Raw genomic sequence first — 17,120 nt, 5'->3', positions numbered from 1 at the left:
TAATTTAAATGTATCTCGAAAAATATGGGATGAGAAATGACTGTACCAAATTTTGTTTTGATAGATGGAATAGGTATGAGAGTAAAGGTTGTATACCAAAACGCTTTGTGCGTACGAAAACAAAAATACAAAGAGAATATAATATAAAAAATATAAGGGCAGTTTTTGAATCTCACAATAAAATAAATATTATTCTAACTGAAGTATTAGTTTGATTTTTGTTTAAACACAATCGTAAATATGGGATCGAATAAATAAAAATGTTATTTTCTTCTTCAGAGTTTTTCTAGCTGAGGTTTACATAGGAGCTCAGAATGTGGAATCCTTGATAGAGGAAGGAAGAGAGATAATACTTTCAACTCAAGTAGTTGTTCATGAAGGATGGGATCGTAACACCGTTAGCAATGACATAGCTCTTATCAAGCTCAGAAGACCAGCAACTCTCAGCAGTAAGTTATCTTATTTTCAATTGATCAATTAATCATAATATTGAATTTACTATAAATGATTTCATTGTTTCACTTCGTAATGATAAAAGAAAATATTCATACCGTTTTGTCTCGCCTGTAAGTGTCAAACAAAAAAATAAAAATAAATAAATTCTCAGACAACTTTGAATAATACACACAACCTACAAGAAAAGAAACTGCATTTAAATACAGATCGTACATGTGATATGTGGTTTTGTTTTCTTTAAAGTACAAGAGATAAACAGAAGTTCTTCGGTTAGTATTTACTGTATATTATTACTACAACTTGCTCGTACACTGTTTCTCTAATAGTGCACGACTTTCCTTAGGCTTTCTTAGTTCTCACTAGCAAGCACAATTTCTGTTCACAAAAGTTAAATTGCAACTCACGAAGTTTCTATTACTTATGTTGAAAGGGCAAACATCTGTGTATAAGACTCAAAATGAACAAACACCAACCAAAAATTTCGGCATTTATTCGTTGTATCAAGGATAAAAGTATATAAAAACTCAAACATAGAACTCGAGTCCCAGTGGGGGTTCTGTTTTTTGATTCTACCTGTTAAGACTATTGTGAAATTGTTTGAATTATGATATATCAATTTCAATTTTGTTGTGTCAGGAATAATGGATATAGAAGGCCATGTGATAACTAAATTACACCTGAAAGCAGTGTGTTTGGTCATAGGCACTATAGGTTACAATGATTAATTGGGATTAAACTTTTAGTTGGATGTTTTTCAAGTTATTTCCAATTTTAATATCACAGATTCTGGTGTCCGAACCCAGCATATGTTTTATAATAGCTGATGTACAGAATGTCACATATGAACAGGATCAAACCAACTACCAATAATGACCTATGTTTCTTTTACATTGACAACTAAACTCTATTGTAGTGAAAAATTTGTCTTAAATATTTCCTTTAATATTTTCCTACACTAAGAGCGATAATTAGCTCAAACTTATAACACGCTTATGACCTCCAGTCCATCTCTTAAGAGCGTATATAACCTTGATTAAAGCGAGTATTTTGGTAGGAATTACACACTTTCTAAACAGAATTTTAGTCGCAGGCTCTCCAATCCCTTCTCTACAGTTCCTTTAATTTTCAATGACGCACTGTGAGTAATGGGCACACATAAGCGCGGCAGTGCTACATTAACATAATGCAATAATGTTTATAAATGCCTAAATGAATATAGTTAACGTTGATTGTCCTCTTGATGATACACAAAAGAAAATCAAAAGTCATAACAAAAGTAAAAAGAAATAGTAATTCTTTCCATACTCAGCATGACATTGAAAGAATGTAATTTAATTATAAATAAAATTAGAAACTATACATGGTACAGAAAACATAAAAAAGTTAACAAATGCAAATGGTAAATCATTTCAAGTACATAGCATGCTAATGATAAATCATAATACAGTGTTAAAAACACAAGTGCAAAAATAGTGCATCATTAACCGTGGGCTGTAGGCGTGAAACTAACGTGTGTTCAACACTGTATTTTGAATTATATTTGTATGCTGATGATTATTGAACTACCATTTCTTTGAAGTTTCGTTATAAATGGTAATCAAATAAATATTTTATGGAGACACATAATTAGTGCATATCCAGAATGATTTTAAAGCCTTTCGTTTAGAGGCATTGTAAATTAGTATAATTGTATTGTAAGAATATGTTATCATCATCACCTTTAAGGCCAATCTGCAGCATTAAGCTCGCTTACTTGTGAACATTACTCCATTTTATATGTGTCAGGAACCAATTCTAACAGACGTCTATGTCTGTCAATTGCGAAACGTAGTATGTCACACTGTATAGTTTCAGACATCATAAATATTTTATCTATATGTAATATACACATTTTATTATGATTCTACTCAAAAGTTCAAGTACCTTCTTCTTTAATACAATATATATATTAGAGTCCACTATAGGCTACACCAAGCAAAAATGGACTGCGCTATGATACTAAAGAATATGACAAGAGGTGCAGAAAGACAGTGTAGAATAGTAGAATGCGAAACATTTCACATAAATTACAAGGATAAGCATTAGTCACAAATATTTAAATTACACGATTATAGCTCTCTTGGAAACACAGTATACAATCGAATAAAATTGAAAATAATCTACTTATATTATATATTCCTAAGATGCATGGAGTTTCACAATCAGAATTTTTAGATATAGATGAATATATAGTAATTCGTAGTTGCAGAACATTATAGTATGGAAAGCGTGCAATAGATATTCAACAACTTTTGTCAGTGGCCTATTTATAACCTAGTGTTCAAATTCAGAAGATGAGCGTAAAAAAAATTGAATGTTATAATAAGAATGTAATGTGCCAATGCAGCAACTCTCCATGATCTTATTGTCTCTCTCTCTCTCTCTCTGTCTATCTATCTATCAATCTATATATATATATATATATATATATATATATATATATATATATATATATATATATATATATATATATATATATATATATATGTGTGTGTGTGTGTGTGTGTGTGTGTGTGTGTGTGTGGAAACTGAATAAATTGGACCATGATCCCATAAAGTTCAGTCAATAATGGTTCAATAATGGAAGTTTCGTCATTGTCCATATATTTGGACAGAGGCACTTACAGCAGAAATAAAAATAGAAATATAACCAGTTCCTACATAACCGTTGACTGATCATCGATTATCGTTGATCGGTGTTATCAATCGATACGTGAGCAATCAGTTGATGTGGATCTAATAACGATGTACACAACATTAGTATTTATCAGATGATTTTGTCTTTCAATTATTTCTTCACAATATTATCACAAATGGAAATAATGTTTGCTAAGAACATCTGAATGTGAAGCTGTATCCATAATTTTACTTTTTAACTGCAATGAAACTGCACTTTTCCGTTGTTTTTTTAAATTTTAATGATACTATTAAGCTCGACAACATGTTCTATATATATGCTTTGAACAATATATATTCGTATTGTAATTTTAAATACATATTTTACATAGATTACATCGCTACTGTTGACCTCGCAAGCGGATCAAACGACTATGTAGGCTCCACAGCTATTGAAAGTGGATGGGGTAAACCTTCTGACGGTAAGTACAACTATTATGTAGCATGTGAAAATTAATGCAAAAATAGTTGAGATGTTGTGCGCACTAACAAGAAAAAGTTTTTAAACCTCGTGTCACTTAAGTATTTTATAGAAAGTTGAATACTTTTACTCACGTGTATTATCTCTCGATTTTAGTTTCCTTCCTATCTAGGAGATTTTTAGTTTAGTTTCTGATTAACGACATAAGCTACATGATCATAATTGAACTGAAAAGAGCAAAATTAAAAGCAGTATAAGAATTAGAAGTCGGTAAGAACATGAAAATGGGAATGAGTGATCCCTGATAAAGATAATCCTAATGAACTGACAATTGTTTGCATTTCAATTCAAACAACAGAATCATATAAAAAAGAGTTGAATCACGGTGCAAGAAATTGAATTGTGTGTTTTTAACTAAAAAAATCAAATAATTATCAGATGAATACCTACTTCGCAAAAGCTAGGTATACCCATAACAATGGTGTATGGTACATTTCAAGTAAAATTTAAGAATCTAGATGTAAAATTAGTTTTCTTCCTTGTTTAATTACTGCTATTATTAGAGTTATTAAACCTTATCCTACATGACAATATAAATAGGATTCTAAGAAAGTAGAACACTTTTGGAATTACATATATACAGTAATTATATCCATTAAGAATATTATGTTCATTATTAACCTCGTATAATCATAATATTTTATGGTAAAATCATTTTAAATCTTATTTTAGATTTTTAAAAAAATGGGATTCACAGTTTGCTTGTAATTTTCCTCTTTATTTCAATTCCAAAAAATCAAAGTGACTTTTCTAATCTCATTTACGACTTTTATGATTATAGTTTTGCAAACTAGTAAACATACTGGTTATTCTCTCTCTTGTAAAAAACTCAAAACTCGAATAGGATTGAACTCTAAATTTGAAACTGCTTTATTTAAAATTTATCGTCAAAAGACATTTCTCTTTAAAAATTTGCAATTACGTGTTTCAAGAAACAAGAAGAAGTTTGAGAGAGTTTTGCAGTTAATCTATATCAAATTTTGATTGCAGAATTTTACTTTTATTGATAATCATGAAGAAAACTCATAATCAAATGTGTCTTAGATGACATAGTTGATCCACAGATACAATTTTCATCTTTTAATGTTCACATACGGTTTTAGTAGTTTGTAATGGAAATTTAATATTTTTCAGAAGAAAATAATTAGTCTGGATACAACAATTTCATGTTTAATACACAAATTGAATATGTGTGTCTTTAACCCGAGACAGTCCAAGGGGTGCCTCGGAGGCACCCTGGTCAAATTTTAATGCCATTTTTCTTAATAGGTATTTCGTGCCGTATCCTGCGCTCTAGAATTCTTTTATCTCTTTGAAATACACCCTCTGATTGCGTTTCCTAAGCTCAGAAAAAATAGGGTTACTTTTTATACTAACGTAAAGGCCCAAAAGGTGCCTCAGAGGCACACTGGTCTACTTTTACTGCCATTATTATTAATAGGTATTTCGTTCTTTTTCCTGCGCTCTAGAATTCTTCTATATCTTTGAAATACACCCTCTGATTGCGTTTCCTAAGCACTTTTTTTTACTTTACCTCAGACAAAATTAGTTTTTTATACTAACATAAAGGCCCAAGGGGTGCCTCTGAGACTCCTATTGAAGTATGTACTTTTCTAATTGTTTAATACTGTTTATTTTTATTACCATTGACAAATGATTTCATAGCAAAGTAGTGACTAGCCTTTCCTATTAATGATGGAAAATACAAATGGTCGCGCTGGGTTCAGGTAGCTTGTATATGCAGCAGGGAGTCTCAGAGGCACCCCGTCTGCTTTTTAAGGGTAAAATTAGCATGGGCTTTCTCGGGTTAACATAACAACTATTATTTTTGGAAATTAAAAACAAATATATAAAGGTTTTACTTGATTTGAGTGCCATTTAGTTAAACTAAGCTATGTGAAGTTGCGTCACTTTCTTACAATATTTAACTTTTGATGCCGGAATCTCATATATTAATACGTTATGAGAAACAATGACACAATATTAACCCAATATAATATATAAAATTTCTGTGATTTGTAAATTTTGAACTAACGTTAACTTCGAAAGTTTTGGGAATACTCTAAATTTTCCCATAGATCGTTGATAGTAACTTTGTTTATGCATTTGTTCTTCCAATTCACGAGATCAACTATGCGTATTTTGTAGATGCTCTCAGCATTAGTCCACAGTTGAGATACGTAGAGTTACCCATTATTACCAACGATGAATGTGCTGAGTCCTATGGAGACATCATCGATGAAAGCAAGATTTGCGCTGGAGCTCCAGATGGAAAGAGCCCCTGCAATGTAAGTAGTTAAACTGTAACTTCGCAATGTAACATTAATTTTATTGCTAGGACTTGTGCCCGAGACTTCTACCCTCCGTAAACTAGAGGATAAATCTTGATTAGTTAAAAATCTAATTCATTCTTTATCTTGTAATACATAGCAAAGAACATTCAAGTTCAGGACCAGTATTATACAGTTACCAATATATATATATATATATATATATATATATATATATATATATATATATATATATATATATATATATATATATATATTGAAATGTTATAGTTAAGAAAGCAATGAAATTTTCATACAGAATTGCTGTAGAAATACACAAATGTTAATGATCAAATCTGAGTATGGTTTAGGCTTTTGTCCTATTATGAAATAATTAAACTAAAACAAAGTAGCTTATAAGTGTAACAATGGTTATAATATGCAAATTGGCTAGATGCTAGCGTCGTCTATTAGTATCAGCTAGGAATATAACTTGGGTAGTGACACCTATTAGCTTGGCCATATATTATTAGTAATTAACCTCACGTACAGACTAACATTTTTTGTATTATAAATGCTATATTCTCAAAGAGAAAGCTTTCCAATTTCCGCTTAATAACATTTAGGATATACTTAAACTAAACAAAAACAAAGTAGCTTATAAGCACATATCATATGATAACTAGTAAACCAAGGATGATTCAAACGAATTGTACTAGAATGGTATATATTTCTTATAACCTATACAAATTGAAATATTTAGAAATTGGTACTATTTATCACATTATATATGAACTAACTTTCAGAAAATGCAGATTAAAGAGCACAAATCTCCGTCATTTGCGGATTCCAATAACAGTAATTCTTTTAAGTGCATGTACGGAGTTAGAAAATGTATAAGCATCTGGAACAGCACTTTAACACATTTCAATAACTTTTATTTAAGGTTAGAAATAGTAACTTAGAAGGCTGTATCACGTCGTTTTAAACTTTCACCATAATTTGGAAGACTGATAAAATAACCCTTAAGTCACAAATGAATAAGATAAATGAACATTCAGTCACTGAATGTGATTTGGTAAGTAATAAACCCACAATTTAATGAGTTGGAACCCAACCCTCATAGATAGTCATGAACAACAAAGGAATTTACTTTCACTATAATTTACAATAGGGTTCGTAAGTTATTATGACTATTACAATCAAAGACAGCTGAGGATACTTTACGTATTTCCGAAACGTGAGGATCCCTCAGTTTTGATCTGTAATACAGCAAGATCTTAATGAAATGATACCAAGTTATTACAATGATCATTAAAATATTTTTAGCATTTATATGAATCTTCCGGAACGTAAAGATCTCTTAATGAACAACAGTCTGTTATACGGTATACAGTAAGAATATTCTTGAAGGATAGCATTATTATGTAGTTAATAATTTCAAAAAATAAACAGAGACATGTTCAAATTGAGTCACTCCACCATCGATGCAAAGAATATCAAACAAATCTTGTTCTTCGGTATTCTTCGTTTTCAGAATGTAAGGACATTAACAATCCATTGGATTTTGTAAATAAAATCTGACCAAAGCAAATCAGTTTTAGTAAATAATAATTGGTACATATTCAGATAGCGGGTCTGGTAAAGACACAGATACATTGCAGAAACTGTAACACTATTATTTATTACAAGTGATTTACTTTTCTCAGATTTTAGTTATCATTATGATAATGCATTCCTAAGCTAGAATGAACGGCACTTAGGTGGATACTTGTGTTTCTGTCTGTACCTTTATGTTAAGCTGTAAGTGAAGTTGTATGTTAGTCACAAATAATGCTGAAGGTTAGACACAGTGTGTTTTCTCCTTTGTGAAAGGAGTCATACTAGTGAATTCAAAATCTTTCCATCACTAATTATTAGTTTCTAACATTCCATTCTGTTCTAAGTGTTAATAAGGCTATAATCAGGTGTGCAGAAAACATGTTATGGAAATGGCATGCTTGATATTTTTACCAAGAAAATTAAACAGTTCAAACATATGTAACATATTTAAATTCTCATCACAATACGCGTATTTTTTTTAAATATTACATACTGTAAGTGTCTAGCGGAAACAATAAAGAACTTTCTAGGAATAAAGTACAGAGTAAATTACAAGGCCGAAAACAGATCTGGAGGAACAGATTTAATATTGGAAAGGTAAAAACAGGGAATGAGTATAAAATTCGGAATTAAAAACAACGGTAAGTAGCCTACTTTAACTGAATATGTAATGGAATAAAGTACATGGCTAACATAACTTCTCATTGTTATACTTATGTATATTGTGTTATTGATTTATGTTTGTGTTTCGTTAAAATATGGTAAAATACAATACAAATATCCTAATTAACAATTTGATTAAAATTGGAATTCTAAGTCACCATCATCATCATATACATTGTCTAGTTATATTACTTTCCTCTTTCAGCTATATACATATTTACAACTAAAAGTAGTATTACCATCCAATTCATAGAAATAATAAAACTTGGATCATACACTTAAGTAACGGCAAATTGTTACCCTAAAATAATTGACTCGAGTGTAAACACAATTTTCATAATATTTCTAATCTGCTTTATCTTGTATATTAGATTAATTATTTAAACTATTCACTTTAGCGACACTGTCGTTGAATGCTGTATTGACAGCTCTTACTCGCGTTTTCTGGCAAAAATTAAACCGATGACCAAAAAATAGCAAAATACTTTTTTAAATCTAAAGGGAAGGAAAAAATAGAATATTGGATCATACTACACGTTCTCAAATTGTGAAGAATAATTGTAAGAAGGAATCAAATCCAAGATAAAAAAACACAGACCAAACCAGCAAACAACGAGACAAGAATTTCCAAAAACAAGCAGATAATCGACTAGAACAACTACTTCACAAACGCACTCCTGTTTCTTAAAAAAAAGTCACATAGCAAAAACGAGCACAACCACATTTTCAGTCAAAGTAGGTCACTTAAAATGATTTTTAATTCCGAATTTTATTCCGTAGTTTTACCTTTCCAATTTTTTAAAAACTTTGTTCCTCCACATCTCTTCTTTGGCCTTTTGCTCCCTGAACTACATACCAATTAACAAGTAAAGTTGATTGGTCTAAGTGGGCAGCTTTGCAGAAACAAAAACTTTCAACAAAGGTCAAAATAACCAAAAATTATATCAAAAGCCAGAAGTGAAGTTAATTTTAAGCAAGAAAACACAAAATAAGGCAAAACAACTCAGTAACAGAAGCTTGTAACACAACTTGCAACAAGAAATCAAGACCTCGCAGCCCACTAAGATCATCCAAGCGACCCATTTCATTAAACTCGAAAAGAAGAACAAAACTTATTTAATAACTATTAACACTCTTTGGACAGATTATTATTAAAAGTATAAAATTTTATTATTTTTGCATTTAATAACCGAACTGTTTTCGAACCACGCTACACTGGAACCACAGGAAGGTGGAAGCTACGGGCAACCAGAACCAGGACTCAAGGCGAAAGCCATGCCTTTCTCAATAACGTCGACGCTCAAGTTATCACCTGGGAGCTTCCGCCGACCAAACGATAACTTGCCAGCTCTCAATACCACTATTATTTTCTTTTGTTGTTTCTGACATTTTTAATAAAAAGAAGACCAAATAAATAACTATATTCCATAGAATGAGCGTGCAATGAGTTTGTGATTTGGTTTCAGGTCTTTATGCACCACCAAGGTTACAAACTACGAGAATTACTAATAGCGTTGGTTCCAAATTCAGTCCAATTAGTGGATGCATAGCCCGTTATGCAAGTTCCATTCTCGCAGTGTATATCGTTCCAAACTACACCTTTCTCCCCTCTAACACTGCTAGATAAAATACCTATCTAACTATGATATCGTTTCTAGCTAGTAAGCTGAAGAGATATATTTTGATATTTCAATAAGTGCGTTTCATAAGTCTAACATTATACTATGATAATATCAATACTGATTTGGTAGTTGAATATGTATTGTTATATAATAATTTATTTTCGTTATTTTCATTTTAGGGTGACAGTGGTGGTCCATTAGTGGTTGATGGCGTTCAAGTTGGTATAACTTCTTTCGGCAGTGATGCAGGATGTGCAAGTGGTGCACCTTCTGCATACACAAGGGTATCATATCACAGAGACTGGATTCAAACTAACAGCGGAGTATAACATCTTTTGCATAAAATATGACACTTTTTATTAAACCACATGTGTAAATTTCAATGAACATAAAAATAAAAATAAAATCTAAACAGACGGTTTGTTGTATGTGCCTTTCATATACCTTATATAAAAATATAAACAAAAAACAAAATTATGCTCGGTTTTGTGTATACTGGCAACGATGATTTCTAGGGATTTTTTCAGTAGTACAGCACGATTGCGGAGGGAATTCAGTAGGGAAGTCGAGGAGATGGATCAAGGAACTGGATACTGAACTAAAATGTTGCATTTATTGGTTAAAACCTAGTGTGTAGATTGCCTGCCAAATATAAATTAGCTTCTGTAACTAAGATGTCGTACGAAAATATAGAATTAAACAGAAAACCTCTTATGTTAAGGTTCGAAGCGATACGCACCATGGTTATGAAGATTATTTCTTAAGAAAAAAGAACAAACACAACGTAGCCTCTGTGGTTAGGTGGATAGAGTGGCGACTCGTAGTTATTTTATTACTTTGACACCACATCGGATCCCATCCTATCCTATCCCATTCTTTTTTTTTTTTTTTTTTTTTTTTTTTTTTTTTACAAAACATTATAATTTTCATGTTAATAAGAACCGAAGCAATATACTAAGGACAACTTATTGATATCCAGGACTACAGTATTATTGGTAATAGCTATTGTTTTCAGTTCATGTTGTTGTATAGCTTCTCTCACCCTGTTTCCTTGGGAAAATAACAATTTTGTCTCCAACAAAATGTAAAGGATATATACGGACAGAAAAAGACATTTTAATATCAAACGTGATTTATCGTGATGAAATGGACTAGTTTGCCATTATTAAAAAAAAAAACTAAAGTAAATTACTGGAGTTGACTTCCCTTTAGCTTTTAGCTAAAAAAATATTTTTTCTTTATAAGACTATATTTTATGAGGCAAGGTGTGTGATCATACCCACAAATTTAGCTAGGGAGTGAAAGATAATCGTTTATACAAACATTTTACAGGTTTAGGTGCGTGAAACACCAATACACCATTGTCTCGCTTATCCGACCATCCTTTGTTACACATACCGTATGATCCGATATATCATTGCAGAAAGCACCAATCGGCAAGAAGAACTGCAAGTTGTGGTCTTAATCTATTTTTCAAGCTCTGGAGTATTTCGCCTAGCGCGCCCGTCTACACGTTGACTCATACATCTATCATTCAGTGTAGACACGTATCGAGGTTTTCTATTCGGAGGGGGCCCAACACGAATCCTCGTAAGCACGTAATTCTAATGTTTTAAAAATATCAATATCAATAATAATAATAATAATAATAATAATAATAATAATAATAATAATAATAATAATAATAATAATAATAATAATGCAACAGTTCTGTATTTCTCTTAAACTTTTTCCTACTTTTCATTTATAAACCGGTTTACTTTGGAAACTGCATTATAGCACAAACAAAATGAAACATATTTTCGAGAGAAATGTAACTAAAGAAAACTGTCTGCTACGTATATCACATAACAAAAATAGCAAGAAGACATTGAGTGTATCGTTCTAATATATTAAAGTTAAAAACAGAACGGAAACAAAATGTTAATCCTATTTAATTCCTGTTCTTTAATTCCAAATGGTATAATGGCATTAATGTATGTTCTTAGAATTATAACAAGACAACAGCACATTGCCCAAAGTTTGGACACTGACTATTAGTAAACTGATATAAAAGAATCTCAAAAAGGTAAAAGCATGTTTATTAAAAAGTGCTTGAGTTTCGGAGGGGGACAGCCCTCAGGCCCTCACGCTGGATACGTCCCTGATTCAGTGCAGTGCAGTTATTTGTTATAAAACATTATTATTAGATGTGTAATATGTAAAATTATATCATAAGTTTTACTTTTAACAGGTCTTTTCTTAACACATCCATATTATCCAGCGTTCTGACTGCCTGTTTATGTCGGATAAGCGAAATTCTACTGTATTTCCAAAGCTAGCATATACATGAACTAGAATTGTATTGTCCTAGAACAGACAATAGTGTGAAATGCTTATATTAAAAGGCTGGAATAAAAAAAAAATAAATACTGTTTTGGTAGCGTGAGAACAAATTAAAAACAATTCAATATATTTCCTAGGTATCATCTTATTGTGTCGATATGTATTCTTTTTTTAAACATAGTTTTAAAAGTCATACCATTCTCAATATTCCTAAGGAAATCGAAAGAAAAACTCCTATGTGCCTCTTGTGGCAAAGCGGCTTAAGTGCGTGGTCTGAAACGTTAAGGTATAGATAGAGTACCCATACTTCAAAATGCAAATCCGGGACGCTACTAAATTACGAGAATCTTTGAAATGCTTAAAATTGAAAGAAGTGTTGAATACTAATTTACTTTTCTCCATTAGATAGAGTTGTTCAAGCATTACGTTATCACATTTTTATTCCTTTCACTAGACCTTCTTCCAAGGGCGCCGATTTCTCTGTAAATTTTTTTTCTGGGAGGGCATTCAAATGCAGACGATATATATTAGGATTTTAAGGCAAATTGCATTCAAATTATGCCAAATATTGTATATTCATAAATACAAAGGGGGCCTACATGAGCTTTGGGGGGCCCAGCCCCCTAGGATCGGCGCCCTTGCCTTCTTCCTAGTTAAGCAAACGCAAGCAGATGATTTATTCCCTTCCCCTGGTAAGCAAAATTGTTTTTGTTTGTCAAGATTTGTTGTGTTTCGTGAAATAACAGCAGGAATTTCCAGATTACTTAACCATCTAAATGAATGTTTTCACTTAGAGCCATCCCGTCGATTCGCTTTGCCTAGGACTAAAATAAATTAAGGGTCAATAATGAAAGAGACATGTGGATCGAAGATCTTTCTTTGTTCGAACTTTGATTTTTTCAAATCCATGATGGGAAATTATATTATGTGTACAATTGTCGAAATTAATAGTATACAATCGTAAAAATATCTTACAAAACGATGGTTTATTGCAAAATACTTTGACTCAAAGAATAAATTACAAGTAATAACCTTGTTACTTTTCCTGAAGAGTCTAAGTCTTGAATGAGACAGAGGCTCTTCAGCTTAGTGCTTGGAAAGATTGCCTCACTTGTTCTACCTTCCCGTGACTCAGCCTTGATTCGACTTGATCCTAAACGGATTATTCAGAAGTCGAAGTCGGAAGATGTTTCCCATTTTTCCCAAACACTCTTGGTCGATTACAATCTGCCTCACTTGTGAGGGGACAACCCCATGCCGTAAGCGTCGGTGGACTACCGATAGGCAACTAGCGACATGTCCCCAAAAATTGGTGGTCCCGCAGCCAAAAATTGGTCCCACTTCCGTTTTGAAAACTATACCACCACTGGCAGAGAAGCGACGGAACGCCAACGAACCACAAAATTGTTCCCCTAAAATACGTTAAATCGCCTTTGCATTAAGGTGAGTCTACAAACATTTTTAAAAAAAGTAAAAATAAAGTGCCCTGAGCTGGGCGTGAACCACCAACCTTAGGGTTATTAGGTGCGTGTTCTTCCGAATTCGCCACGGAGGCGCTTGTGAAGACACAGCTTGTAGAGTGATAAATCGTTGAAGTACTTTTAATATTTCTAATCAGAGTGCTCCATTAACCGTGTATATTTGACGATAACTGTTTGGAATCAGATCAAATGCACTCGTCATGTAATTTTATAACAAAATGGCAAGCGTCTATTTACTTTTTTCATAGTTCTCCCATATTCACTTGCTAGTGATCGGCGACAGTTGCCAACTAAATTTATACAATTATACGCACCCATCTCAAGATTTTTCACTTCATGACGTAAAGGCAGGAGTTACTCTTGACCCCCGGAGCTCAAGTATTGTCCTTATAATAACAATTCGTCAGGGAAAAGTAATATATAATAATAACCGCATGCACATGATTGGGATAGTTCGTGTTGGTCCCTTTGCGATTCTCCGTGACAAATCAAAGGAGCGGGGATCAAAATGAAGTCCTCGCTGTTACGTGGTGGTAACTTCAATATCCCCAATTCTAGATATCTGCTTCTACTCGACGAATCCCTGCCACTAGTGGCACACTACCGGCAATCCTTCGACGCGTCGCTATATTGACGATCGCCATTTACCAGCAAGTGGGCCACTATGTGTTGGCGACGTTTACGGCATGGAGAAGCTAATAAACAAACAAACCAATAAATAAATCTAAAACCTTATAAAAATGTTTTCCCAAAATTTACATCTATCAAAATCATTTGTTGGTATTCCAGAACTGCAAATTCACCTGTATTCATAATTTACTTCTATCGTAGTTTTGATATGAGAATGATGTGTCTGAAACTGTAACACAGGTCATTAAGACTTTTTTTTTTGCTTTAGTCAAATTTAGCAGTTTTACTTAGCAGTTAGTCGATTTGGATCTGTGATTTTCGAGTTTTAGAGATTTCCTTAAATTTTTCATTTCTACAACAGTTGGTAACTAACACCATTAACGTATCTCTTTCGATATTTCCATAGGCAATGGCTTGGTCACTCCCAGTATATTTCATACAATGAACTACGGTGTCTTACTCCATTAATCCGAACTACATTTAATATCCAACAACTCTGTGCATTTTCTCTTAAATCTGCAAACTTTCTACTAGGTTAAAACTGAGTATTTTCTATTTTCTTCCTTTCTTGCTAAAACGAAAGAGTTCTTTAGACAACCTGAAATGATGACTCTATATTACATTATGTTGCATAGGGCATTTTATGTAGCATATCATTTGACAGTTGGACACTTTCTTCATATATTGAAAGCAACAGGGATTAAGTCCTTCTACACTTACATGAGAAGTAAACAAACTCTTTTTAATTCGTGGAATTGTGCCAATGCACTAGGTCCAGAGAGTTTTTAATTTAAGATTATTATTATTATTATTATTTTATTGACTTAGGTTTTCCTGAATATTAAGCAATATTTCACAAAAAGCTGGTATTTTTAAACAAATGTGTTCGATATCAAGTTTTCATAAAGTAGTCACTCTCTCCTATAAATAATTTCAGAGGGGCCGCGGTGGCTCAGTGATAAAGCGTTCACCTTTGGTGCATGGGATCCTTGGTTCGACCCCAGCTCGCACCAAGTGAATTTTGTGGTGGACAAACACCATGTGCTTGGGTTTTCTCGGGGTTCTCCCGTTTTTTCCCACTTTCTTCATTCCACCATTTCATTCATTTCTCATCATCACCGTGTCCTTTAGCCTAGTCGGTATAACCATGGGTCGTAAAATTTAAAGATTTGATCTCAAATAATTCCAACCCAAACAGTTGCAGGAAGAATGTCATTTCGAATAAAACAAACTACTCTATAAAATTCTGAGTACATATTATTATTTTTTAAATATACAATTCTAGCGGACCTTATTTCTAAATCGAAGGGTAAGAAGACTAAATTCACTCTTATTATTACCCAGGCAGCAATTTAAGCTTGCTGCAAGTTGCCACAAGCTTGCTGTGGCAAGGTCAATTAGCTTGCCGCAAGCTATACTATGCAAGCCAATTAGCTTGCTGCAAGCTTGTGGCAAGCTAGTTAGTTACATCTGGGCAAGGCTTGCGCAAGCTTGTCTTCACAAGTTAAACACAAGTCAAATTATCTCAAACGCAATCCAAGTATAAGCGTATTCTCATCAATGGCAAGCTTTATTAAGCTTATTGCAAGAAAACACGCCAAACAAGTTATATGGAATCTTTCAGTAAGCAAATTTAGATAAATAGTATAATTTAACTGTCTGACTAAATCTATGTTACAATATGTTTTCCCCTCCCCTTCCCAATTATTGAAGCAAATGCACAACCGTGAAAACACCCAAGTCTCGGATCCGTTTCTGCAAAACATCAAAATGAGCATAATTATTACATTTTAGTTGTGACAAGCAACGCTTTTTTTTTAAGGCTAGCCGGAGGCTAGCATCCTTTAAGAGGGCTACACCCTCTTTTAGGGAAGGGAGTTGAGAGGAGCATTATGATAAGAAGGTATGGGTGGTTGGGCTATGGGCTGTTATTTATTTATTTATTTATCTTTCTCATTTAACTTATTAGTGGAAAGACATTATGATCTTTGCGATCATAAACATACTTGTAGGCAAACTGGAAAATAAATCACAATTATACGTAAGAACAAAATACTACATAGAATATAATATAGGAGATACAAGATACATAAGACTACATACAATATATAATATAGCATGAAAGGTGAAGAACATATACAATATGGGAAGCGTGAGAGATCAAACGAAACCATCGAAACTGAAGGTATAGGTAGGCAATACGTAAATCATGATGAAAATGAAAGATGAGATGAGGTGCACTTGACGCCACAACACGACACAAGAGTTGTTAGAAGTACGAATGCGGTTATCTTCTGCCTAGGGGCTGCTCTAGGCCAATGGAGACATGGTGAACCCTGTTAATAAAATGGAATCACTGTGCATATGATGGAAAGATATGCGGTAGATGAATATGCAAACGATAATCTTGGAGAATCTGTAGATCGAGATGGTCGGGAGGGACTGTGTAACAATATAAAGTGAAGAGAAGGTGAAGTGGAGTATAATAGTACCATGCAGGAGATGATTGGAGTGCAAGATGATGCATAGTTTCAAATAATAGAGGATGGTGATGTGTGTAACGTAGAGTGATGAATTTGAGGCGGAGAGTTTCGAGATGGTAGGTAAGTGTAGGAAATGATATTAAAGAATATAGATCTCGAGTTGGACTCGGGAGAGAAATGTGGAAGGCGATGCGGAAAGCGTGTCTCTCAAAAATGGCTAATTTCTGATAGTGTGAGTAAGGAGCGAAAATCCAGGCTGGAAAACCGTAAGTAAGAACTGGGCGGAGGAAGGCCTTGTATGTGTTGAGAACTATGTGAGATGAGAGACCCCAGGTTGTGCCTGTTAGCCGTTTCAGGAGATTGAGGCGGTTGTAAGCTTTAGTTTTTACACG

The 17,120-nt window shown here is 33.1% G+C and overlaps 1 protein-coding gene across 2 annotated transcripts in view; it reads left to right on the top strand.

Annotated features, from left to right (window-relative positions):
• LOC145684731 (brachyurin-like) overlaps positions 1–10,226 on the top strand; it is a 79,923-nt gene extending 69,697 nt beyond the window's left edge. For both annotated transcript variants that reach the window (XM_081757106.1, XM_081757107.1), the window contains exons 4-7: positions 280–449; positions 3,504–3,593; positions 5,801–5,940; positions 9,989–10,226. In XM_081757106.1, coding sequence (XP_081613232.1) covers positions 280–449; positions 3,504–3,593; positions 5,801–5,940; positions 9,989–10,138 — 550 coding nt within the window. In that variant the 3' untranslated portion in view covers positions 10,139–10,226. The remainder of the gene's footprint in view (positions 1–279; positions 450–3,503; positions 3,594–5,800; positions 5,941–9,988) is intronic.
• Positions 10,227–17,120: the final 6,894 nt, after the last annotated feature.

This window comes from Thermobia domestica, chromosome 5 (genome assembly GCF_964235325.1).
Source record: "Thermobia domestica chromosome 5, izTheDome1.hap1.1, whole genome shotgun sequence".
Classification (NCBI taxonomy): domain Eukaryota; kingdom Metazoa; phylum Arthropoda; class Insecta; order Zygentoma; family Lepismatidae; genus Thermobia; species Thermobia domestica.
Note: the sequence above shows the minus strand (reverse complement) of the source record. Positions and strands in the feature narration are given on the sequence as shown.